At 35.2% G+C, this 27,920-nt stretch overlaps 1 protein-coding gene across 1 annotated transcript in view; it reads left to right on the forward strand.

The window, feature by feature from the left end:
• Positions 1-27,920, forward strand: part of Diaph2 (diaphanous related formin 2) — an 857,618-nt gene that overhangs the window by 618,701 nt on the left and 210,997 nt on the right. Inside the window, 1 exon segment of the mRNA XM_033760220.1 lies at positions 26,564-26,699. Within this exon segment, the coding sequence (XP_033616111.1) occupies positions 26,564-26,699 (136 nt within the window).

Here is a 27,920-nt window from a genome sequence, read left to right on the forward strand (position 1 = left end):
TTTTTTTTTTTGGTACCAGGGATAGAATTCGGGTCATTGCACTTGCAAGGCAGGTGGTGGAACCACTGAGCTAAATCCCCAGCCCTAGAATCACCTTTTCATCAGAAAAGACACCCTAGCAATGACAGGCAGGACTCTCCCTGCAATTATGCTCCTTGAGCTCCTGTGGTCTGGTCTATCTACTCTCCCTTCCCTCTCACTGACCTCCTCCAATTAACATATTTAAGTCACTTCCTCTAAGCAGCCCTCCCTAATACTTCTATTTTCATCTAGATAACACTTCCCCATGCTTTCATACCTCTATCCCAGCACATTTTGCCTTTTAATGTGTGCATCTTCATAACCTCAGGGATTAGCACGGCGATTAGCTTACTTTGGGTCTATCACAGGTGCTAACAACTGAGGATATATACGAATGATTTCATGCCTTGAGAAAACAACACATGAACCAACAAAATGAACATAAATCAAAATGTTTACCCTCCAGAGCTCCAGGCTGGTGGGAGCAAATAGTAATAATGAAATATGATACATATATACAAAAACAATGTAAGCACAGAGAAAGGGACTCACTCATTCTATCTTATTGAAGATAGGTTTCAAAGACAAAGTGACATGTGATCATTGTTTTGCTCTTGTCTTGCCTTTTATGTTCCAAGTTCTTTCCCTTTTGTTCCCTCCCAACCTCATTTTGGTGTTTAAGTTTAGTGGTAAACATGCAATGTTTCCCCATATTCCTGCTGAATTCAAAGAGGCAAAATAAACATTTTATTGCCAAAAAAGCAGTTATAGGCTAATTATTGTGATCTAAAGGTTATCTACCATATGTTTGATGTGCATTCACCAAGTTTCCATTATTTCTTATTAATTGACAGCTATCCTGAACAATAGGACAATCAATGCAGATTATCTAGGGAAAAAGCCACAGTTCAGAGACGACTTTGTTAGGTATTAATTTAGGGTAGTGAGTAGTTCCCACCCAAGAGTGAGTTTGCATTCCAAGGGACATTTGGCAAAGTCCAGAGACATAACTTTTATCATAACTAAGAAGGAGGTTCTGCTGGCAATCTAGCGGGTAAAGCTAGGGAGGGCGTTGAACACCAATAATGTACAGGACCGCGGAAATGTGAATAGTACTGAGATTGAAAAACCCTGTTTCCGTATTATCTGCTAGGGACATTTTTTATAGTTGTAATTTGGAAAATTAGTAAGTAAAATTGTTACTAGGTAAGTTAACACATCTATTTGTCACATTCATTTAATATTTTAGTGATTTCAGTTATTGATTTGATAACTCTGTTAGTTACTAATATTTTCAATATTACAAAAAGATGTTCTGGTTCAGATGGTTTGTAAAAATTATATTATCATCATGCGTGCAAACTGTAGGAAAACTAGAAAATGTAAACAAAAAAAGGAAAAAGCCATCTAAAGTTTTACAACCAGAGATAATTAATAATAATAGTTTGGCATATATATCTTTGCAAGGCTTTCCCTGTGCATGTACATATCTACTGTTAGTTTATCTTTCTTAATAAATACAATAAGTCATATGAAACCTTCATTCCTATAATTTTTATCATGCCCTTATAAATAAGGGTACTAGGGGTTTATGGCTATATAGAAACGATCATCATCATTCAGTGTATAGTACCGGTGATTATATCTTCAATTATGATTAAGAATGTTAATTGGCTCACTTTGTGTTGTGATTTTACAAACACCTCGTCTTCAAGGCATGCTAATAATTATTTCTATGGTAAGCCATTTATAAATGGACCAATGGGTTCTTGCTTTGCTTTTGTATTTCACATGACACTCTTAAAAAATCCCTTTGACAAGGAACTGTAAATCAGTAATCTATTTGGTAATACTATTTGGGCCTATTTGCACTAGTATTTTCTTAGCATTACGTACTTGGTCTCTAATGTGCACTTTAAGAACTATGCTTAGCTGGGCATGGTAGTGCATGCCTATAATCCCAGCAAATTCAAGGTCAGCCTGAACTATGTAGTTAAGACTTTGTCTCAAAAAAACAAAAAAACGGAACTATGATTAACCTCAACTAAGGTGTCTTTCTATTCATAAATGCTAATTGTTAATAATACGAAAGTATAGTTAGTCCCAAAAAAGTAACATAATAATTTAAATTGAGAATGAGTACCCTAAATATGTGTATCTTCTTGAATTACCTCTCATTTTCTCCTTGGACCAAATTTTAAAAACATTAAAGCACAATTTCTTAAAGTTTTTCTTTAAATGTGAAATGTATGCGAATTTTAATCATAAAACAGTTACTATTTTTGCTCTTATATCTATTGTGCTTCTAAAATTTTCTTTTTATTTTCTATAAGTACACGTTTGGGTTACATAATGATTACATTCATCATGGGAGGTTGGTACATGTATATAACACATCTGAATTCTTTTATATCCCCTTTACCTCTTCTAATTCCCCTCCCTGCCATCTCTTGGTTCTCTTCACATTTGCAAAAAATCTATCTCCCTGTTTCATGTTCTGTATCTTTTCTTTTTCTCTTTGATTTATTGATATTTTGGGTTTCTCATATAAAAGAAACCACGTGAAAATTAAGCTTGTCTGATTTATTTCATTTAATATTATGGTTTCAATGTGTATCCATTTTCCTATAAATGACTCAAATTCACCATCCTTTATGGCAGAGTAGTTAGTACTCTATTGTTTATAAATACATTTTCTTTACCCATTCATCTGTTAATAGACAAATAGCCTGCTTAAAAGGTTTAGCTGTTAGGAGTTGTGCTGCTAAATAAGAGTATGCGTGCATCACTGTAATATTATGTCTTTAACTCTTAGGAAAATAACTAGAATGGGAATATCTGAATTGAATAGACTTTCTAGTTTTAGTTGTTTGAAGAAAATCCATACTAATTTCCATAGTGGCTATACTAGTTTACATTCCTACCAACAATGTACAAGAGTTCCCCTTTCTGTGCATTGTCACCAGAATTTGATATCGGTTGATTTGTTGATGATATCCCTTATTTCTGGAGCAGGATAGAATCTCAGGGCTGTTATAATTTGCATCTCTAGTGGCCAGTGATACTGAACGTTTTTTTTTTCATGTATTTATTTATTGGCCATTTGTACTTCTACTGAGAAAGGCCCATTCTTTTCAGTTGACCATTTTTTTATTTATTGTCTTTTATTTTTGGGTCAGTCGAATTTTTTGAGTTTTATATATATTTTAGATATTAGTCCTATGTCTGAAGTTTAGCTGACAAAATTTTCTTTTTTTACAAAACTTGACATGGTAGCACATGACTACAATCCCACTACTCAGGAAGCTGAGGCAGGAGGATCACTGTGAGTTTGAGGCCAGCCTGAACTACATAGTGAGAGCTTTTCTCAAAAAACCAAACCAAACCAAACAAACAAACAAATATAAATTGCTGCTTAGCATTGCCAAGGGTTCCAAATTGGCAAAATACAAATGATTATATTGTACTTGTGAAATGTATACTTGTATTTATTTAAGGAGCTTTTAAAAACATATTAGGAAATAGAAATGTATATTGAAAATATCATATATTTATTTTCAATTTATCCTTTCTTTGTAGCGTTAGGTCTTGGGTAGAAGACATTTATACAAGATAGTTCTGTTTTTTTAGCTTGCTTTTTTTCATCCCTTCAGCAATCAGTTATTGAGTACCTAGTAAATGGCAGACACTATTCTAGGTACTGTGGCTTAATTGACTTCAGTGAATTAAAAAATCCTTGCCCTCATGAAGCCCAATTTGTAACAGAGGAAAGTGAGGCAATAAATTGTAAACATAATTATTAGGACATTTGTACTGCATGTTAGAATATAAATGCTAAGAAGAAACCATGTCAAATGAAATGGCCACATGATAATGGCTGGAAGGTTTCAGAATTGGTTACAAAATTCCATTGTACAATTGATACTTTAAACTAAGATCTAAATTGTGATACTATGAATTTTTCCTTAAATACTGAGTTCCCTAAGTTTTCTTGTTTAGGTGGCTACTAGTTAAAATGAGATGATTTTCATACAAATGTAACTAATATGTAGGCCATGTATGTTTATATGGTGTAAAAGAAATACACGTGAATTCTATTCTACTTGAGAAGAAGTGTCTTGATAAGTATTCTATCATTTTAGTGAAATAATTGTAATATTATTTTCTGTAATATGGAGGATATACAAGTAGAGATCATTTTATAGAAGTATAGCAAACTACCTGTTTTCAACACAGATGTAGCTCAAAACTTAAAAGAAACCCATGAGAATGTATTGGTCTTTTTCCTTATATCATTTCTAAATTTATGGTTCTAGTTTCCGTTAGGCATGTTAATACCATTTTGTAAACAAAGGAAAACAGTATCTTTGTTTTGTTTTAGTTTTGAGACAGGGTCTCACTGTCCTTGAACTCATTATATAGCCCAGGCTGGCCTTGAACTCTCAGTAATCCTCCTGCCTCAGCCTGCCTAGTCCTGGGATTATAGGTGGGCACCACCATGCCTGGTGCAAAGTACTAAATGAAAATGTTAATTCAATTTCAGTGTGTACATCCTCCCCAAGGGGACATCGATATTTTATTTAGGAAAATAGACGTTAACATCTCCGTATACATTTTTAGATAGATAGCTGTGACAGAATATGAGATGTATAGCAAAACATGTAGTAGAGTAAAATCATTATTTTTTTAGTGGCAAAAGTGTGAAAAAGTATAAGGAACTTATAAAGGCATTTATTTCACCTTGGGTTCTCTCCCCATGGTCCTTATTCATGTCTACTCTTTAGCTATTTGATCTAATAAATTAATGCAGTACTACTATGTCACTTGTTTGATTTTATATACATGGCCTTTAAATTCAGAACAGTGCTTTAATCCAGCAAAACAGTGCTGCTGAGAACGTCTTGCAGTGAGACTAGATGATAAAGGAAATACTTAGGGCAAGGTAGCCTTTCTTGAATGGCTGAAAGAATATCATTTATAGCTGCCTAGTCTCTCTGGTTCTAGGATTGTTCCCTCCCCTAAAAAACAGTTTAATATATTGTGTTTTTATAACCCAGATTCATGATGTTTTGTTATTGTTGCTGTTGTTGTTTGTTTGTTTTTTTGTAATTGGCATCCTTGTGGCCTGAGACCAAATCCAGCCCATCCTCCATTTTTGTAAATAAAGTTATACTGATGATACACAGGCATAATAATTCATTTATGTATTACCTATGCTGCTCTCATACCACAGGGACAATATTGACTAGTTGATACTGAGTCTATGTGACCCAAAGCTGAAAATATTTTCTATCTAACCTTTTACTGGAAATTTGCTGACCCTTAATACAGAAGAAATAAATAAACTTATTAAAGATACGTTTTTCTTAGTGAGACCATGGCAACAGATACAGTATCTTGAGTTTTACTTTTGAAATGCAGTCTTTTTTTGACGGGGCAGGGTCTCTCTATGTAGTTTAGGCCAGTTTTGAATTCACCATATGGCCCAGGCTGGCCTCAAACTCACAGAGATCCTCATGTCTGAGCCTCCTGAGTTGTATGAACCACACAATAGTCCTTCTTTAAGAGGGAAGATTGCTTTTGAGAGATGGGAATTTAGGATTTCATTGGCCAAGATGTGGTATCAATTCAGCTATTAATTTCCCTTTTCCTTTTCTGGTGAAGTTTACTTCTTTATATATTTCCACCTATGGAGAAATTCTTCTGCTATCTTGCATTGTAATAAGCATGATATCTATAGGAGGCAAGTCCAGGGTTGCTCTGTGAGACTTATGCTCATCCTGTAGTCCTCATCTCACTTATTCATCCACAGAGACAGAAGACATTTAGTGACTATAGGGTATAGGTATACAATAAAGGGTTTATATTCTGTATTCCACCCCATCTCCACTCTACTTTATGATATAATACACTTAAAACCTGACCACATGAACAATAGGTTTTCATAACGAGGGCAGTATTTCTTGGTTTTGATTTTCAGTAGAAGTATTGCCTCATTCTCTGTCTTTTGGTTATGCCTCCTTTAGTTTTAAATTGAAGCCTTACTTAGGATCTATCATTGGTCCTGCATATTTTTTTCCTGGAAATTTCATGTCTATTTTTCTGGCTTTATTGCTCTCCTAAGTGGTGATCTTATTTCTCAGCTCTAGACTCAATTTATTGTCTGTTGAATGCCTCTAAGCTAACCACAACTACCTCAAACTAAGCATGTTGAAAATAGAACTCATTACATCTTCTGTGGTTAATGCCACAATTTAGTATCTTCTTTTCCATCACTATTCTCATTTGTTTATTCTCCAATTTGTTTTTGTTAGTTTCATTATTAGTTATCTTTCCAATGGTCTGCTGCAGTAATCTTAATTGTTCTGCGTTTGGTCTTAGCATCCCTCATACACATATTTATTTTTTTTCTAAAACACGGGTCCAATTGGGACACTCATCTTCTCCGACACCTTCACTGACCTCCCCTGGTTAATTATAAAGTCTAAATTAGCATTTGGAAATCTTTTGCAATTTACCCCAGCAATGACTATTTTTTACTTGAAATGCTAATGCTTAAGTCTCCCTTCTACCTGGAAAAATAATTTCCATCTTTCAAGACCCCATTCAATGACTACTTTCTCTGTTCTGTCTTAACTAGTAATTCCTCCAACTCGAGGGAAAATTAATTGTTCTCTATTTTGTATGTGCATGGTACATTGTGGTTATGTTTGCTATAACATCAACTCATTAAAATTAGAGGCATGCAGACCTGCCTTTTATGTTGTGAGTTCTTCTGGTGTAACTGTATCCCGTTATCTTTGAACTTTTGTTACACAGCAGTGTGTGGCACATAGAAATTAATTGGTAAATATTTATTGACTGACAACCATGTTTGGAACTGTTAATTGTTCTGTCCCTGTACTAGAAATCTAATAATTAATGGTATTTTGGTTTGCATTTTTCAAAGTCCTCTAGCTGTCTCTGTCTTTTCCCTCCACACCCAAGTTTTTAAAACCTTTTTGTCTTTCAATGACTCCTTTGATTCTTCATCAACATCGACTCAGTCATTGCTTGGCTAACGTACTTAAACTTGTCTGTTTCTACCCGTCACTCCAAGTTGTGAAATCCTGCAGTGAACTATATTAAGTACTTTAGATTTACTTTATTTGTACATTCTAGCATAAGCTGTCTCATTTGTTAGCATCACTGTGTGATTTACTATTTACTTGTGATTGACTCTGACCCTTTAAATCTTCATTATGTATCCATGGCAAGCTACTCACCTGCTCATGTCTCTAGGATTTCTTTTTTCTCTTTATGATAAAAATCATTAAAGAAGGACTGTTCTTCAAACATATACCTGATCTTTCTACTTTAAGTCTAGCTGTCTTCAAAGAACTTTTGAAGAGAATAAAAAATCCTAACTTCTCTCTTTTGGGGAGTTGGTACTTTAAAAGAAGTGAAATAGTCATATGTTTTATAGGATAAAATCTAGTCATATGAAATCGCTTAGGTATAATAAAGTATATCATATTTTACTTTTATGAGTGCTCAAGTATAAACACAATATTCAGAAAGTAACACTGAGGTTTCATTGTACAAAGTTTCCAAGAGTCAAAATGTCTTTATGCAGAAGTTCATATTGAAAGAAGTCAAGTCTAAAATATGACATTTATTATTACAAAGTTTTGTACAGGAAATAAAATCAGTATGTCTATAAACTCACTCAATCCTCGGGTAAGTTATTTGTCCAATATGTCAAGCTTAATGGCAAAATCCATTTATACTAATAAATATGGCAATTTAAGAAAAAGATTCATGATTCATCTATAAATAATGGCACATTACCCAGGGAGAAGGGAGGTAAAGGAGAAGGCAGTAGGTCGTTAGCATATTAAGAAAAGGATATTCTCAACAGTAAGTAAGCAGTGATATTTGGCCAAATCTAGGTCATGATCAAGGATATAATCAGAAGCAAAATCTGTTTTATATTGTGGAATATAGCTGGAGTTTGTATACACAGATGGAATGGCTTGCTTCCCAGAGTGCAATTGCTAGTATATAACAGTGCCTTTTTTTTTGTTTTCTTTTTTGGTACTGGGGATTGAACTCTGGTCCTTGCACTTGTGAGGCAGACGGCAGCACCAATGAGCTAAATCCCCAGACCAAACAGTGCCCTTCTTATTCCTAGTATGGAAAAGAAGTATTTTAAAACAGAATATCTCTGATTGCTACCGCTGTTTTTTTCAAACCCAATTTTGAAAAGATCCACAATATACTGCTTTCAGATATTTTCACAGATCAGCTATCTCTCTCTGCTGTAGCATACCTGAGATTGAAAGTATCAAAAGAGAGAAAGGGAATTATAGGACCATATTCATTTTATTTTTCCTGCTTTATAAATTAATGGTTCAGATACACATACCTATGGAACCTGAATATCCTAGAATAGAAACTAAGGAATTCTCTATGGATTTACCTCATAACTCAGGCTTCTGACATGTTGTCCCTAGCCCTTCAACAGCTATCTTGCTTATTTTTAAATGGTTTTCTAGAGAAAGCAGTTCCTTAATTTGACTTTGTTCCATTGCTTTGCCATCTTTAACTTGTCTTTAATTCTTAAGTTTCTCTCCTTAAAGTATACACACAAGCTTTATTATTCTGATTTCTGGAAGTCTGGAAGTTATTTAAAGCCTTGCCTTTTAAATAAATGTCTGCTTCATGTCTGTGGAAATGGTTCTATCCTTTAATCCAATTTTCCTTGACATTAATTATCTTTTAATTAATTTCTCATGTTATACATATCTTTGTTTATAGTTTGACATTCCCTAACTTTTAGAACTTTTATTTTTTTATCAGAATTTTGTTTTACTTTTGTACACATTCCTTAAATAGGGGAAGATCCTTGTGAGGCCTGAGTTTATACATGAATCTGCCTCCGCTTTTGGAGTTCTTCAGCCCATAAATTAAGTGCATCTCTTTTTACAAAGCCAGACTATCTAAAAGGAAAAGTCAAAGTAATACTGTTCCTGTCTCATGGCTATCATTTACACTAAATGTGTAAACCCTATCTTCATTAGTTAAGAAAGACATAAAGTATGCCTTCCTTGTATCAGCTACTATATTAGGCCTATAGTACTCATCTGAGTAGAATATTATACCTGAAGCACACTAAACCAACATAGAGCCTACCATTTTAGTGGTTGTAAGCGAAGGCTAAAAACACATATGCATGTTAAATGTGTATAAAAATATTAACATTATATATAAGAAGAGATGAGTACATCTTATAGTGGTAGTTATGAAACTGCTCTTGGAGTCTCTAAGGGAAGAGAGTAATGTTAGGCTGTCTGTCTCCTCATTAATGAAAATTGAATTTCTCCTACAGTACTATAACATGGTGATGTTGTGTTAATTTATAGACCATTGCCACTGATAGGTGCTGTGTTCTCAGACTTTTTCGTGCTCATCAAGGGTCCCTTTCTTAATTTGTGTTGCTTGGATGAGTGTGCGCCTGCGTGCGTGTGTGTGTGGGGGTGTATAAAATTAGCCTGATTTTCAGAAAATATAAATACAGGGAAAAATTATACCCTGTAATTACTGGAGAACATCTTACTCTCAGTACTTGGGAAGATGGGCCAAAAAATCAACAAAAAAAAATCACTTAATACTTAGCAGAGCACAGAGTTCTGACTGGTAATCAAGATAACTTTGTGAAAAGTAAATTGAGCACAACCATTTTAATTTGTTCCTAAGAAAGAAGCTAAGAAACAATCAGGTGCCCTAAGGTCCTAGAAAAAGAAATACCTCTATAAGCTCAGATTTTTATTCCCTAACATGTGACATTCATTCTCAATTATGATTTTAAAAACTACAATCTGGAGATTACACCCTAGAATACTATTTCAGCTGACAGTAAGTACCCAGTTGAGTCTGGGAAATAAACCAAAAGAAGAACAATAACTGTGGATGCAGCCTAAGTTCCATGAGTAACAAATCCTTGGCTCTCATGCTCACTGTTGATTCCCCAGAGACTAGAACATTGTGTGACAGTACATGGTCAAGAAGGAATGATCGAGTACTTGCTGTATCTCAGTGAAGGCAAAAGTCACTGAGTACTAATCAGAATGCTTTTCTATTAGTTTTATTTCTTCCTTCTTTCTTCCTTTCCCAGTCCCTCCAATCACCCAAAGGATAAATGCCAGCATGTCTACAAAGATTTGTAGCATTTCATTAAAAAAAATAGAAGAAAATAGAATTTCACTGGATGTGTATGTAGCATCAAACAGACCATATTAAGAATTAGTAAAATATAAATCAAAGACATCAAGTAGCATAGAGAAAAAAATATACAAATTCACTAAAAAAGATTCTTGAGGTTTAGTGGAACAATATTAGCCATACATTAGATGGTATATGATGTATGACTTTTTTTTTTTAATTTTGGCATTCTAGGGGATTGAACCATGGGCCTTCTCATGAAGCTACATACCCAGAACCTTTTTTTTTTTTTATTTTGAGGCAGGATCTTGTTATGTTACCCTTGCTAGGCTGGAACTTGTGATCTTCCTGCCTCAGCTTCCCAGAGCACTTGGTTTACAGGCATCACCCACACGCAACAAGGTATGACTATTTTTCATAGAAGACAATCAGAAATGTATAGAGTCAAAAGAATTTTATACCTCTTATTATCTTTATTGAGGGATAATGACATTGCCCTAAATGTCTTGGAAACTTCTGTTTTAGATTTCCCTCACAATTATGCAGCATGTGGTTTAAATCTTTCTAGGCTTACTTAATCTTTGCAATTTAAGTGTGGATTTGAATTTTTCACAGCCAAAAGTGAGCCAAATTTTATGAGTAAAATATATTATTGAACTGGATAACAAAATCACAGGCCAAAAACTGTGTGAATGTGTAATAACAAAACTGATTTCATTTTTTTAGTTTTAATTGTTTATTGGTACCTTTTAGGTATACAGCACAGTTATATTCATTATTGGCATCTTGTACCTTTACATAACAGGCCTTGGTTCTCATTTTTTCCCCTTGTCCCTGCCCTCCCTTCACCCCCTCTTCCCCTCTCCATTTACAAACACCTGCTTTCATTTTATTCAGTGGTCAATACTGAAAAAGGGACTTTTAATCATAAAGTATTGACCCTCACAACAGTAATTTTATGGCTTCCAAAGGTGGCTATCTGAAGATGGCATTCATAATTTCTATGGTTGTCTCACAACCAATCTTATAAATTTAGCATTGCCTTCAAAGTGCTACAGAACAAATGATAAACTACTTTAGGAAAATTATAGTACTGAAAAGTGGTAGATATCTAATAGCATATCTCATATTATTTCCACCTTTGTCCTCTCTTTTTTTGAATAAGCATATGAGTCCAGAGAAGCTTATAATATAAAAATGACATCCAACAAATAGAGAAGACCCAGAGGAAAACTTAAACATTATTAAATTTATGGAAAGAAGAAATCTCTGTGTGGAAGTCATTATTATAGAAAGTGGCATTGAATGCCTTCATTTGCAGTCCAACGGATTTTTCCAAGGACCTCTATGACCCATTCCTCCACTTTTTCTTGACTCTATATACTAAAAATTTAGGCTGTATTTCATCTGAAGAATAGTTTCACTTTTGTGGAATTTGGGCACTGTAGTATATGTAGTATATGTTTGCAATGCATAATGTTTACATTCACTCTAGGAAATTGATATAAGTACATAACACATTTTAATTCTATTTTTCTCCTTCCCTCCGTCCCCCTTTATTTTTGCAGCATCAGATTCATTTTTTAATCTTATAAAACCGTATAAAGTTCATCATCATATATACAAATTGAAAACCAGACTAATAAGCTAAAGAACATATAAATCATGTAAGATGATTGTACTGAGTTAGGGTACATTTTTATATGACATTGTCCACACGTGATTACAATACCTTTTCTCTTTCTCTCTCTTTTTTCCTATTATCTATTTTTTATTTTATATGTTTTATATATTTTTTGGGGGGGTACTGGGGATTGAACATGGGTCCTTGCACTTGCAAGGCAGGAGGTGGGGCCACTGAGCTAAATCCCCCATCCTATTCATTATATTTAATGTGTTTTTCATATAAGAGAAACTATGGGACAATTAAAGCTTGTGTGTCTGAGTTACTTTACTTATACATTATGATTTCAAGGTGCATTCATTTTTCTACAAATAATTCAAGTTTATCCTTCATTATGGCAGAGTATGAATCTATTGTGTATAAATATCATATTTTCTTTATCCATTCATCTGTTAATGAACATATAGGCCACTTACTACAAGATTTAGCCATTATGAATTGTGCTACAATAAACATAGATATATATACATCACAGTAGTGTGATGTCTTTAAATCTTTTAGTTTTTTTGTTTGTTTGTTTTTTGAGACAGGGTCTCAGTATGTAGTTGAGACTGTCCTGGAACTCACTACGTAGCCCAGGCTGGTCTGTAACTCTCATTGATCCTCCTGCCTCAGCCTCTTGAGTGCTGGAATTATAGGCGTGCGCCACCAGGCCTAGCTAAATCTTTTAGGAAGATACTTAGAAGGGGAATAGCTGTGTCTAATGGAAATTCTATTTTTAGTTTTTCTGAGGGAATCTCCATGCTGATTTCCATAGTGGTTGTATCAGTTTACAGTCTCACCAGAAATGGAGAAGGGTTCTTTTTGCCTCATAGCCTCCATTGGTTGATTTCTTGATGGTGGTCACTCTTTCTGGAGTGAGATGAAATCTTGGTGTTGTTTTAATTTGCATTTCTCAAATGGCCAGCGATAATAAACATTTTTTCATGTATTTATTGGCCATTTGTGTTTCTTTATCTGAGAAGTGTCTATTCATATCATGAATATTTTTAAAAGGAAGATATTGAGAAAGTTTTTTCTTCACAGAGTTCAATAGACAAGACACTGGCTTAAACTGACAGCTTTTATTGAGATGTAGGGAAGCATTTCCTTTTACAAGTGATTATCAGAATTGGTTCCCAAGGGAGGCCATAGAACCCTATTTACAAGTAGAGGACTACAGCAAGCATTTCTTTAGAGCCCTTCCTGTTCTGCAAGTCTTTGATTCTACTTGTCAAGTTAATTTGACCTTTTCCAAGTCTCAAAGGTGTTTTTCATAACAAATAATCATCAAAAGCCTTACTAAGGGCTAGGAACTTAACTCAGTGGTAGAGCATTTGCCTAGGACCCTCAAGACCTTGGGTTCCATCCCCAACACTGCAAAAAGAAGAAAACAAAAGAATAATGAAACCTCACTGATTGTGCTGCCTCTTCCATCTTCTGAGATCATGACAGTATTAAGACAGTAAACTCAGATCTCTGATCTGCAATGTAACACTTGTTTTATCATTTCCCTTCACCTATTACCTCCTCAAGATGTTTTACTATTAAAATATTGTATCAGTGACTTTAGAGTTTCAATTTGTTCCTCTGGTTCAAAAAAAGTTGTTGATTAATTTTCTATACTCACTCAAAGTGCTTCACAGATTTTAATAAAATAGAAGTCTGCAGACACATATTGAACTCAGTTGTTTTCCTTTCCCAGATGGAAAGAGGGATGCTCATATATCTAGTAAGAAAAAATGTCTGCAGAAACCTGCAGCAAAATTTGAAAACCTTTTCCTTCCATGCTACAGATCACAGATTAACTTCTAGCTAATCATAGTTCAGCATTCTAATGGACTGTGATGGGAGCGACAGTTTTTTCTCCAACTTCAGATCACATGTTTTTGCAGTTGTAAGTCAAATTTCAAAAGAAGGCCTTGGGGATCACAGTCAGCCTTCATTATCAGTGCATGGCCGCTTTGTAAACAACTGCAAGTTTTATATCCAAGGAGGTTTGCACATAACAATCTTTTTTCTTTCTTCTTGTTTTGAATCATTTAGATTTGAGATTCTCTTCATGAGCATGCTGATATGTAAAGATCTGTTTGTCTGTCAAACCTCCCAATATGTACTGCTTGTGAAAGATACATTAATTTTTTATTTGTTTCCTAAGGAGGCTAACTGTAAGCTTGTTGTGCTGAATACAAGAGGGCTACTTTAACACTTACTTGAATTCATTTCAGCTGACTTCGTCACCTGCAGCAGATCCATGTCTGCTATGAGTCTCCCCCTCCACCAAAACAGAATCATTTAAACAAATCAGCTGAAGGAATATGTTGTATAAACCATGCACCAGAATCCGAGATGGTTTTATTTTAAACCAAAGGATTACTGAAAGGCTGTGTGGTACAAATGTTTGTGGATGTTGCAGATACCTAATTCAAAACAAAGACCTCATTTTATAAAATCTGAAGGACTTTTTCAGTTTGGAGGTTCTATATAAACACTAATCTCTATCCAAATGAATTTTCTCAGATGAAGTTTGTGCTATGCCAGTATGACAAATGTTGTGGATATCAGGCCTCAGAAACACCAAACATTGGCATTTTAAAGAAAACAAATGTAGATGTCAGTGAACCATAACCTATAGATGATTAGAAAAAAAAAACACCATTCCCATGTGGCTAATTTTTTTTCAAGTTTGCTAAGATTTTCTGCAATAAAGAAATACTGTATAGAGGCATAGGGAACTATTTGTAGAGATATTGATGATTTAATACTTTGAGAACTCCCAGGCTGAAAACTGTGTTATTATGTAAATCAAATAACTCCAGCTGCTAATTCTTGGCTGAACAGTTTAGCTCAGTTTTGACCTTTTAGATTATGAAAACAGGAGTCAGAAAGATTTTAGAGTGTTGTTTTGTTTAAGCTGGTCAGGGAAGGCCTCTTGGATGAGGAGACATTGTAACACATACTCCATAGAAATATCTGAGAATCGAGATGAAACATATGTCAAGAGACTCAAGCCAAGGTATGGAGAGCTGTGGGACTGAAACAAAATGGTCAAGGAGCAGGTGAGATCAGAGAGGTTGCAGGGGAACAGATCATGTAAGGCTTTATAGACAATTGGCAGCCCCCCCCCCGGCTCCAACTATGAGAAGAAACAGAAGGATTCTCCTGACAGGTAGGCAGAGAAGTGGTTCAGAAATAAGGACAGAATTGTAGAGTAAGGTAAGAATTAGAGTGTGGGAGAAGAAAGTATAGTCTGCAATGGAGATGGGAAAAGAACAATACAATGTATTGGAAGGAGGGAACATGGGATTTTAGGAAAGAGAAGATAATTTGATTTTGTTTGATTTGATTTAGTAGGTTACCAATGCCTCATAACACATCTGTGATTCATATCATATTTATACAGGTTCATAAGCATGACTTTAATTCTTTTTTTTTGGTACAGGGAATTGAACTCTGGACCTTGCACTTGCGAGGCAGGAGGTGGCACAGCATAACTTTAATTCTTATCTAGCTAAAATATCACAGAATTTGTCCAGAGTCTATTATCGAGGCATCTAACTACTTGAGCGAGCTAATCAAGATTTCAATTACTCCAGTGAGGAAGAAAGTTATACCTTTCTGTTGCAACCGTAGTTGATTGGATGATGAAGTATTCATGAGCTCCTTCATAAGAGGAACTTTAAAGGTCACTTGTACCACAATAAATGGAAATCTCTGGGAAAAAGAAAGTTTAGCAGTATTCTAGTGCTGCTAACATCTTCAGAGGGACTGCCTCTCAGAGTCTGTTGCTGCAGCTGAAAATTCTTGTCCCTGAGCATTTATCATGACTCTTTCAATCCAATATACCATTTATGCACTGTGAAATTATGGAAAAGTGATAACGCCTCATCATGTTGTTTGATGTTAATTAAAGAGTTGATTTCCTTCCATTTTTTTTATTTTATTTGAAAGGGGGTTCACGTGCCCTTTCGGGTGCCCCTTCCCAATTAGGCCACTCACGCACAGAGAGAGAGAGAGAGAGAGAGAGAGAGAGAGAGAGAGAGAGAGAGAGAGAGAGAGAGAGAGAGAGAGAGAGAGAGAGAGAGAGAGAGAGAGAGGGAGAGAGAGAGAGGAGGAAGAAGAAGCAGAAGGAGAGAGAGAACAAAGAAAGGAAGGTCCTTTTATCAGTTTTGGGGTGGGCTATTGTTTATTTATGAGGAGTCAGCTACTTTTAACCTATCACAGGCCAGATTGCTTTTATGGGCCCAGTCCTACAGACACAGGTTTCAACTTTCCTGGACCACTGTGGCCTTGGGGGGGAGGGAAACCAGAGATAAGGGCATGAGGTCATTTTAGGAGCCAAGATGTACCAGGAGAATGCAGCCTGTGAGGCGGCGTCACAGCATACTTTAACATGATGAATTCCCTAACATTATTAGTACATGTTTGCTGTGTATAACGTTTACAGTTCTTGTATGGATTATTTTGTATGTGTACATAACACATCTTAATTCCTTTTTATCCCCTTTCCTTCCCCTCCCACACCCTCCCTCCATCTCTTGATCCCTTTCCCATTTGAGTAAACTGTATCTCTCTACTTCCTATTGTCTTTTATTTTGCTTTTTATTTATAATTTGGATTTTCCATGTGGTGTTTACACTTTTATGTGTCTTATTTCACTTAAAGTTATGGTCTCAAGGTGCATCCATTTTTATACACATGACTCAAATTTATCCTTCTTTCTGGCACAGTAGTACTCTGCTGTGTACATGTAAATACTGCATTTTCTTTATCATTTCATCTGTTGTTCATATGTAGGATGCAGAAAGCCTTGATTTAAACTGGGTGTGGTTGTGCATACCTGTAATCCCAACACTCAGGAGGCGGAGGAAGGAGAATCACTGTGAGTTTAAGGCCAGCCTGGGCAATATAGTAAGTTTAGGACCAGTCTGAACTACATAGCAAGGCCCTATCTCAAACCGAAAAAACAAAAAATAAAACAAAACAAAACCCCACACAAACAAAAAAGGAAAACCTTAATTTATCATTGATTGAAGTTGAAAATTCTAATGAATCATTACCATCACCGTATGTAGGTTTTTTCCTCTAATTGTCTAGCTGTTCAATTCCTTGTCCAAATGGTGAAAAACTCATCTTAATAGCTTTCTATTTGTGACCTGATATGATCATTGTAAATTGGAAGAGAAAAGTATGTGGACAGATATGAATCCTGATTTACTAACCTTGGTATTCTTTAGGATATTCATCTGCTTATACTAACAACAACTTCAGCACAAGGTACACATGAGTTAGTGGTAACATACATTGGGATCTGTTTTTCCTAACTCTTTTATTTATGGTTCTAGGCAAATGTAGAAAACTACAGAAAGGTCACTCTCATACAGAGCAATGAATACAAAGGAAGTATTAAGTAACTGTATGAAGCAGAGTAAAATATAAGGAAAGAACATTAAAGAAAAGAAGCACCAACTTTTTAAAAAAAAATGATCAAAAGCTGTCCTATATAGAATTCCCTCTCCCTTGTATTGTCATGTTCAACACACCTATGGGAAAGAAAAATGACACTGCCTACAATAAAGGTAGTTCACTGGTCTAGACAATCTTTCCATTGCTACCCAGTTTGCCCCTTTGTATGACTGGAATGAAATGAGAACCCCATCAATAAGCAAAAAGTTTCTGCCATTCTTCTTACCTTCTAGTTCAATTCTCATAGTAAAGGTTTTCCAGGAGGGCTAAAGGCCTTCTATGGGTAAAGATAGGAAAAGTATTAGAAAATGTAGCAAGGCTTGGGGTAGAGAATTGAGTGTAGGCTAATTCTCCAGGCCCCTGTGTGACCCAAAGTGAATTGCTCATTCGAAATACATGCTCAGCAAGTAATAATAATAATAATAATAATAATAATAATAATAATAATGTTATTTATTCCCAAATCAAATGGCTTTTTCTTGAATTATCCACTTTGCTGTCTCAGGAAGATGACAGAACTAACTTTAGATGTTTTAAAAATCCACACTAACCCCAAAACACTGCCTTCCCCCTAGCAAACAAATCTATTACTTTAGGCTATAGTCCAGTAAGGTATGTTGAACCTGGAGTAAAATATTGATGGATTTCTTTATTACCCCAAATAGCAGCTTAGTGTTTGATTTTTTTTAAGCTCGTCAAAATGGTATCTTAACACCAAGATACCATCCCCACAAACTTCTTGGTTTTTCTTCTTCCTGTTTTTTGTCCTCATGACTGAGAAAAGGCAGTATTATTGTCTGTGGGTGAGATAATGTGTATGTATTGTTTCTTCACATGTATACCTGAGATTATAAGATTTCTATATAAAAAAGAGCTTTTCCTTTTCCTCTATGTGTATGCATGTATGTGAGCATACTTCAGAGGTAGAGAAAATGGAGAAAAGACCCCGAAACACATAGGCCCAAAGGTGCAATAATATTAAATAGCCATCACTACTCAATGAACACTTTGTATGTGCCGAGCACTATGCTTAATAGTTTTATATCCAGTCGCTCATTAAATCACAAACTAACACTAAGAAATACAGGCATTTCATAAATGTCCCAAGGTGGTAAAGCACAATAGTTTCTAAAGGAGCTCGGATTTAAACCATATTTCTCAGTCTCCTCAAGGCCATCTTTTGTCTAAGGTATACTGTTTTTCTTAGAACACGTGGATTATAGGTCCTAATAAACAGTTCCCTTTATCTTTCTGTCTGTTATTTATTTATTTTTTGTAGTCAGGTGTGGCACCACTGAGCTAAATCCCCCAGCCACCCATCCCCATTGAATTCAGGACCTTGCACGTGGAAGGTAGGCATGGTGCCCCTATGCTAAATCCCCAGCCCATTCCTCTCTCATTATTTTTATTCTGGGCATCAAATTATAGGTTAGGAAATTTAAAAAATCTTATTACTGAGATTAAAAAATAGGCCTCAAAAATAAAACCCTAGACTCATCGTATTTATCTAGGAAAGAGAAATTTACAGTAGCCATGCAAGGGGATTCTCTAATTTAAATTTAAGTGTTCTGTGTTATTTTTAAAAGACACCATTAAAAGAAACAATTTGACATTCTGAATTATCAGCATAAAGCAGAAAAAATTTATAGCATTCTGGAAGCACAGTTTGAATTAAGAGAAGAGCATGCACATGTGATCTGAGGACTCTGAAAGGCTGAGGCAGGAGGGTTGTAAATTGGAGCCTACCCTGGGCATTGTAGAGATTCAGTGAAACTGTATGTAGAAAGGATTTGGGCAGCGTGAGGGCCCTGGGTTCAATCCCCATTATGCTCCCCAACACACACACACACAAACTAAAAGCATCTTGTGCTAAGAGAAATCAAAATTTAAAATGTGGAGAGAATTTCACCTATTTTACTGAGTTCTCATTGAAAACATCTCATCCACTCATTTTTACTCTATAAAAAGATTTTTCAATACCTAGGAAATTTTTATCTCAGTGTCATTTGGGTCTACTTTTAATATCCCCAATGAATGAAGAAGTGCTCCTCAGTGTGATCTAATGTGCCCCTGGCATCAAAGTTCCCAATCTGTTCACCAGAAAAATTCCAGTTTATATTTTTCTGTGGTTATGTGACTCTACTATTATACAGCTTCTAATACTGTAATGAAAGCCTTGCCAAATATATTCATACAGGTGACCAGAATGAATCCAAGCCCAAAAGAGGCAGTGAAAATTTCTGAGGTTTTTTTTTTTTTCTTTTCATGAATACCAAATGATATAGGGTAAGTGTCCCTTATGTGATATGCTCAGGACCAGAAAAGTTTCAGATTTTGTTTTCTGGAATATTTACACACACTACACTAGTTGAGCATCCCTGATCTGAAAATTTCAATGCTTGAAAATCTAAAACAGGGCTGGGGATTTAGCTCAGTGGTGCTGCCACCTGCCTCACAAGTGCAAGGTCCCAAGTTCAAGCCCTGGTACAAAAAAACAACAACAAAAAAACTAAAACATTTTGAGCCTTATAGTGTATTTCAGATTAGGGATGTTCGACTTGTAGTGATATAAGTGGATTTTAAAAATTAGATGCCAATAATTTGGTACACATAAAAATTAACTTTGAAGGGCTGAGGCTGTAGCTCAGTGGTAGAATACTTGCTTACCATGGAAAAGGTCCTAGGTTTTGATCTTCAATGTTGGAAAAAAAATATCACAGTTAGTATGATTAGGAGAGTAGACTGTATCAATATTATACATTTTTAACCATAGGCCATGTCCTTGTGACTGCCCAAAAGAGAGAGAGGGAAGGGTTTGTGCACAGTAAACCATTTAAAACAAATGTTCTCAATTGTCTGTCAGGAACCAAATTCTTATGGTTCACAATTTCAGATGTTTGTTATTATATATATAATAATCACAGCTACCATGGCAGGAGCATTTCTTCTGTACTAGATATTGTCTTACATGTTTTACATAATCACCATTTCACTTAATCTATTCAACAACCATGTAATTAAAATATTAGTATCTCCCTTCTACAGATGTAGCAAATAACATTCAAAGAGATGAAGTACCTTGTTTAAGGTCACATATTTTTTAGGATAAGTGATGGAGGTTGGCTTTTCAAACCTAGTTTCTGCTGTAGTAAAAATTTGTCTGACTCCAGGATCTTTTCTCCTAATTGTTTCACTTCTCAGTCCCTGAATTACATCTTCAGCTTTCAGCGAGGTCACAGTATTTGCATAGTGCTTCTGCAGTTAGCACTGGTCTAGTACACCATTGGGAGGCAATGGAAATAAAGAATGCTTGTTGTGATGGTGGGGGCATTGGTGGCGTTTTTGTTTCCAAATAGTGCAACAAGGTTGGAAGATGCTTGCTTCATGTAGACCTCACAAAAATGAGGCTTAACACCTGAACTGCTTTGAATTGTGTGAACCAGTTTCTTCTATTTCCTAAAGCTTAAATGGAATAAACAAGAAAATGAGAGGTCTTAACAGTTCTTCCTACATGAGCTTAGAGTGTGTGTGCTTATGAAATTTTTAGTCCATGGGTCTTATTTTTTAATTATGCACAGCAAAGGAAAAAAGATTTTTAATTTATTCACATTTTTCAATAAGGCAATAGAGATTTCAGTGAGAGATTTAAAATTAAGCTGGTGAATATTTGGTAGTAAATCCTAGACACATTTCCTATTACATTTTGCTCTCTTTGTACTTCTTACTGAGTCTTGAAAAATATATACGCTAGTAAAATGAGACTTTTCTGTAAACTTATTTCTTACCTTGTGTGAAATACTAACAAAACACTTTCAATTAGAATTTTTTTAACATAGCACCTCCCTGAAAAGTGACAAATCTAATCAGTAGGCATTCCTAACCCTGAGAAATAAGGGTTGATGCCTATTTGAGTATGATGTTTAGTCAGGAATTCGTGTTTTAAAATGTTCAGTGAAGATGAACGTGTAATAAACTATATTGTTAAGCACAGTCGGGAATTTAAGTGTTATTTTCCAACTGGACCTTAAAGCTTAAATTCCTATTGTTTTTATTCTTTGAAATACTTGGTTTTCCTTTTATAAAAATTAAGATAATAAGAATATATCCCATCCCTCAAAATAGCAGTGAATGTCTACATCAGATACACAGAGGGAGCCCATATAACCCAAGGAAGCAAGTCCTAGAGTAACGAGAAAAATCCAAATCCAAAGGAAGGAAATTGCACAGATGAAAGCAGAAATGAATGAAATTGAGGCTAAAAATAACAGTATAAAGAATAAAATGAATAGAAGAGCTGGTTCTTTGAAAGCATGAACAAAATAGACAGACAAACCCTAAGCCAATCTTAATCAAAAGAGGAGAGAAGCTACCAGGGTGCTGCCAGCCGTTTTTTTTTTTTTCCAACTCATTTGCATACAAAAAGACCTATCACATAGGAGTCACATTTATAGGAAGATATAAGAAATACAAATGCACGTTACTAGGGGTTTTTTTCCATCTTAATAAACTTGTAGCCAGGCATGGTAGTTCATGCCTGAAATCTTAGTACTCTGGAAGCTGAGGCAGGAGAATTGCTGCAAATTCCAAGCCAGTCTGGGCTGGCTACATAGCAAGTTCAATATCAATCTCAACTACTGAGTGAGACCTTGTCTCAGAAAAACAAAATAAAATAGTGAGGAACCCTAGTAACAGCAATCCACAGCTAAAGCAATTTATTAGATAGATAATAAGTGCCCGCCCAGATTTTAGCGATTGCTTAGCACATCAGAGATTTAACCAGTAAAAACAGACACAAGCATTAACCTCCTTTCTCTCTCCTGCTGCTTGCCTCCTTTTATATTACTTGCTAAGGATCATGCAGCTTATTAGTTTCAGGGCCAAAAATATATGTTGCCTTTTCACATTGTTTCGCCCTCCCCATGTTATAATTGTATTTCAATCTTGCTTTTCTCACATATATTTTTAAATGCTATCAATTTTTATTGAGATATAACTTGCACATCATAAAACTCACCATTTTAATATATGTCAGTAGTTTGTCCTATATGAATACACGAAAACAAACAAGTTTGTGCAATCATCACGACTAATTCCAGAAATTTTCATGATCCCCTCAAAAAGAAACCCCATATTTATTAGCAATCATTTCCCATTTCCTCCCTCTACTACCATCTCACAACCTCTAATCAACTTTTTGTCTGTGTGGATTTGCTTATTCCAAACATTACACTTAAGTGGAATCATACGATATCTGATCTTTTGTATTTAGCATTTTTTGCTTAGTGTGCTTTTGAGATTCATCCATGGTTTAGCATGTGTCAGTACTTAATTATTTTTGTTGATAAATAATATTCAATTGTATGGATATTTACTGTAATACATTTCTGTTTTGTGGGTTTGTTTATTGGTTCATATTGTAGTTTTACAGGATGGTGGGTCCCAGGGGAATTTTTTCTAGGTCCTTCACGTCCTGAACAAAGAATTAGACAACATACACTGAAAAGATAGGGTAGGTGTACACTTAGTGAAGGTGGAAAAGAAGGCACTCTGCAGAGTGAGAGCAGGCTGGTGCACAGGCTCACAGTGGTGGTGAGAACAAAGAACAGGGCTCTTTTGTATATGGAATTTCTTGATTGGCTTCTTCCTCGTTCAAACAAGGTTTAGGGACCATTGCCCTATCTAAAACTCACTGATAGGGCTGGGGATTTAGCTCAGTGGTTCCGCCACCTGCCTTGAAAAGTGTAAGGACTTGAGTTCGATCCCTGGTTCAAAACAAAGCAAAACAAAACAAAAAAAACCTCACTGAAGTGGCCAGATTTAAACTGCCCTATTGAGGACTCTCTTGGCTTGAATGAAGAATTGAAAATGGCATTTTTCTGATTGGTTCCATGTACAGTGCTCAGGCACTGCAGAGTCATCGTGGATCCTATTTGTGCCTATGCCTTGGGTCTGTATGATTTGACAGATTCTACCCAGTTATTTGACTGGATCATCCCAAACCTAATCTCCTATTTCAGCAGTACAAAATAGAGTTGTTGTTTTTTTCTTTTTCTTTTTCCCAAGAACTGAGACGCTTAAGGTATATTGGAATAATTGTATAACTTGTATTTTTCTTTCTTTTTTTTTTCTATACTGGATTTTGAACCCAGGACCTTTACACTGAGCTACATCTCTAGCCCTTATTTTATTTTTATTTTTTTAAATTTGAGACAGTCACTGAATTTCCCAGGCTGGTCTTAAACTTGCAATCCTTTCTGCCTTAGACTTCTAGAATGTTGAGCTTAGATGTGTGTGCCACCACTTCCAGAATGTATGACATATTTTTATTATTCTCATCCCTGTTATCCCCTCCTTTTCTCCCACTTCTCCTAATCACCTTTCTTATCTCTAGAAGACTACCTGTACTATGTTTTGTTTATCCATTTATCACTTGGTGGTTGTATCTTCTTATTGACTAGTATAGTACAACACTGCTATGAATATTCTTATACAAGTTTTTGTATGAACATATATTTTCTCATGGGTACAGTTTTAAGAGTGCAATTTTATCATATGGTAACTCCATGTTTAATATTTTGAAGGATTTTCAGATAGTTTGCTAAAATGCACACGATTTTATATTCAGAGCTAAAAGCCATAGTTCCAATTTTTGGATCTCTCTCTCTCTCTCTCTCTCTCTCTCTCTCTCTCTCTCTCTCATTTGTTTTTGGTACCAGGGATCAAACTCAGGACCTTGCTCTTGTGAGGCAGCTGGCAGCACCACTGAGCTAAATCCCTAGCCCTATTCACATCTCTTTTAATCTTTTTTTTTAACCATTGTACCTATCTCAGCAGATATGAAGTGATACCTCAGTGCAGTTTTTACTTTTTTTTTCATTTCTTGTGGTGCTGGGGATTGAACCTAGGGTCTTGTACATGCTGGACAAGTGCTCTACCAGGAAGCTACACCACCAGCCTCATTAATATGGTTTTGATTTGAATTTTCCTAATGATTAGTCATATTGAACACCCTTTCATATGCTCATTAGCCACATCATAGCTTCTTTGGAAAAATATCTACTCAAGTCCCTTTGTATGCTTTAATTGAGTTGCTATCTTCCTATTGAGTTAGTTGCACATGATATACCGGGGACTGAACTCACGACCTTGCACTTGTAGGCTCAGTGCCACTGAGCTAAATCCCTGGCCACATTATATATTCTTATTCAGATATATGATTTGCAGATATTTTTTTCCATTCAGTAGCTTGTATCCTCTTTCTCGATGGTGTCATTTAATGAACAAAGGCTTTTAATTTTGATGAAGTCTTATCTATTTTTTTTCCTTTGGTTGCTTGTGGCTTTGGTGACACATTTATATTTTTTCTTTGAAGAATAAAATGACACTAAACCAGGAATAAATAGGTAAGTGTTTTTTTCCATACTTAGAATTATGTAAATGTGTTACCTTGGGCAAATATTTAAAGTCCTTTAGAACTCCACGTCCACATGGGTAAAAGGAAGCTTGGTTCAGCAGAGTAAGCACTGTATAATTTGTGTGTGTGTGTGTGAATAAATTATTCTCTGAAACTACCTCAGCCTAGCACTTGTCAACCTGGACAACTTTGCCCTTGAGGTAAGCTTTGGCAATCTTTGGAAACATCTTTGGTTGTCACACTGTGTGAAATGCTTCTGGTGTGTGGTGGATAGAGGCCAGAGATGTTGCTAAACATCCCATAGTACATAGGAAGCCTACTCACAAAGAATTATTTGGCCCAAAATGACAATGTGCTTAGGTTGAGAAACTACTCTAAAATTAATGATTCTATTGTTCCAGTTTCTTTCACCTCCTCTGTACTGAGGATTGAAGCCAGGGCCTTAGCACATCCCCAGATCCCCAGCTTTTTTTTTTTCTTTTGAGTCAGGATCTGGCTAAGTTATTAGGTTGCCCAGCTGGTCACTAACTCTGGATCCTCCTGCTTCAACCTCTCAGAGTGCTGGGCTTATAAAGTGTGTGCCACCATGCCCAGCTTGTTCCAGTTTATTTTAAGTGGCCTTTGCCTTTGTACATAGGAGCTAGATGGTTTTGTGCTCTTAGCCTATAATTGCTGGGGGCATTAAAATTAAAAAGGCAGTAGGAGGGGGAGGCACTAATAACAGTAAAATCATTTTGATTATTATAGGAAGTTATCAATGCTTGCAAGTCAGAAGATTTTTGGGAATGTTACGTGAGCTATTTTAACTACTGTATCTTTTAACATGAAGAAAAAATATTTTAATATAGATTCCTCCAGGCAAATCCTAGTAGATGTGTTCTTCTTATTGAGTCTCTTTCTGTAGGGTTTCTGGAACAAAATAACTTTTGGGAAATAGTGTGTACATGGTAGGAAGCATATCTAATCAATCAGAATAGGAAATAAAACAGAACAACTTGATGGAAGAAACTTGTAGTTGATAAATCTCTGTATTGGTGACTCGTCTGAACTCCAAAGAAGTTAATACTGTTCTTCCACCTAATCACCATGTGGCAGCTTTTCCTAATACCATCTACTGCAGTGTACTCATTCACCAGGAGTCCCACAGATTTTCAGAATAAAACAGACAACAGTTTGAAATATATGCCAGCTTTTCTAAAGATCTCATGTAAAAAGCTACTAAATTTATAAGTCTTTTTTCTGTGTTGACACAACTGATTATTTTGTGGGTTGCATCATTAGATGTAATCATTACCAATAGCACTAGAACCATCATCACCATCATCATAACAAAGGTTTCTTGATTATACTATATTAGGCTCTTTTCTAAGTACTTTAAATGTGTATTTATGTTCCAAACATCTTAAATGCATATGTCTCCTCACAAAAATCCTATAACATAGCTTTAAAAACTGTATTTGCAGATAACAGAAAAACATATAACATGTGATAAAATACTTACTGAACTATATTAAACATTTCTTGTGTACTAAAATGATTTCATGTTTCAACAAAAGTATTTTTATTGTTAAATCTATGACAGTGATGTCTCTAATTTTCTAGCACTCCAGGTAATAGCTATTGAAAATGGAGTTATTTCTAATTTTTGAGATGTTTTAAAATTATTTATCTCTTTCAAAAGTATATGCACGTACTTTGAGGCTGCTATAATAACCTCCCAACTCTGAATATTTATGTAATATTTAAAACTTATAAATAATGGAAAGGGCTTTGTTTAATTTTGTTTACATATACAGGAAGCAGTGAAAGAAAATAATAAGAGAAGAGAAATGGAAGAGAAGACTAGAAGGGCAAAGCTTGCAAAAGAGAAAGCTGAACAAGAAAAGTTGGAACGTCAGAAGAAAAAGAAGCAACTCATTGATATAAACAAAGGTATGAAAATATTTTCAATTTTTTTGAAATATGCATGAAACACAAAACAATTTCACTTATTTAGTCTTGTATTATAAAGTAAATATTTTTGTGAAAAATTCTCACTGTTATTACTTATTTGTATCAGATTTCTCTCACGATGCTATCTCTTGGTATTTGTTTTCATCCTACACTGAGCACTCAGGATTTTTGATAATCGTTGCGAGGTGTTTTATTGTTAAAATCAACTTTTTCTCATTTACTTCATCATATTATATTATGTTCTGAATGAGAAAGAAGTAAAGGAAGAAGGGTAAAATGAGAAGTGAGAATCTGGTATGGGGAGATGAGGCATAGGACTGTAATTTCACTTTGTAAGGCACATATGTGTTGACAGTGCAGTAACTAGTCTTCCTTGGGGGTTTGAACATTTCAAGTTATAATGGATGTGGGCAGCACTATTATACATTGAAAAAATAGCAAACATCTTTTTTAGCTATGAACTTCAGTCCAAAATTCTGGTACAGCCACATTAGTATAAAGTTTGTTGTTTGCTTGGTTAGCAAGAGTAACTGCATGTTGTACATGGACTTTTTATTTTGGTTTAGTTTTTAAAGAAGACAGGACAAAAGAAGAGAGTAATTGGTTTTAAGATACTTGCACTCTGAAAATTTTAGACAGAGAAAAGCATAGCCCTTCCCACTTGAGGTTTAGAAAATTTAAAAACAAAACAAAATTTCAATAAGACACAAGATAGTATGATTAATATTGGACCATTTATTCCTGAAAACACTTTATAATAGTGATCCTATTAAAAAATATTGACCATATGCCAAACACTATTTTTACTTATTGTAAGTCAAGCCTTATGTCTCTATGAGGTAGGTACTATTAATATTTCATTTTCAAATAGGAAAGTGAGCCTCAAAGAAATTAGAAACTTCCCAAGATCACACAAATAGGAGGTATTCACATTAAGATAAAATCTAACTAATCTGGTATAGAATCTTCACATTTATCCTTCCTTGCTACTGTCAGAAAGAACAGCTATCCTATAGCATTTACTATGTACCAAGAACTATTTTAGGATTTTTACATTTCTAAATCCATTTAATCCTGGTAAAATTAATTTGGAGAAGCACGACTGCCTCATTTAAAAATGAGAAAACAGGGCAGGGGATTTAGTTCAGTGGTTCTGCTGCCTGCCTCACAAGTACAACGTCCTGAGTTTGATCCCCATAC

The sequence above is a fragment of the Fukomys damarensis genome, unplaced genomic scaffold, assembly GCF_012274545.1.
Source record: "Fukomys damarensis isolate Sample0158 unplaced genomic scaffold, DMR_v1.0_HiC HiC_scaffold_39, whole genome shotgun sequence".
Classification (NCBI taxonomy): domain Eukaryota; kingdom Metazoa; phylum Chordata; class Mammalia; order Rodentia; family Bathyergidae; genus Fukomys; species Fukomys damarensis.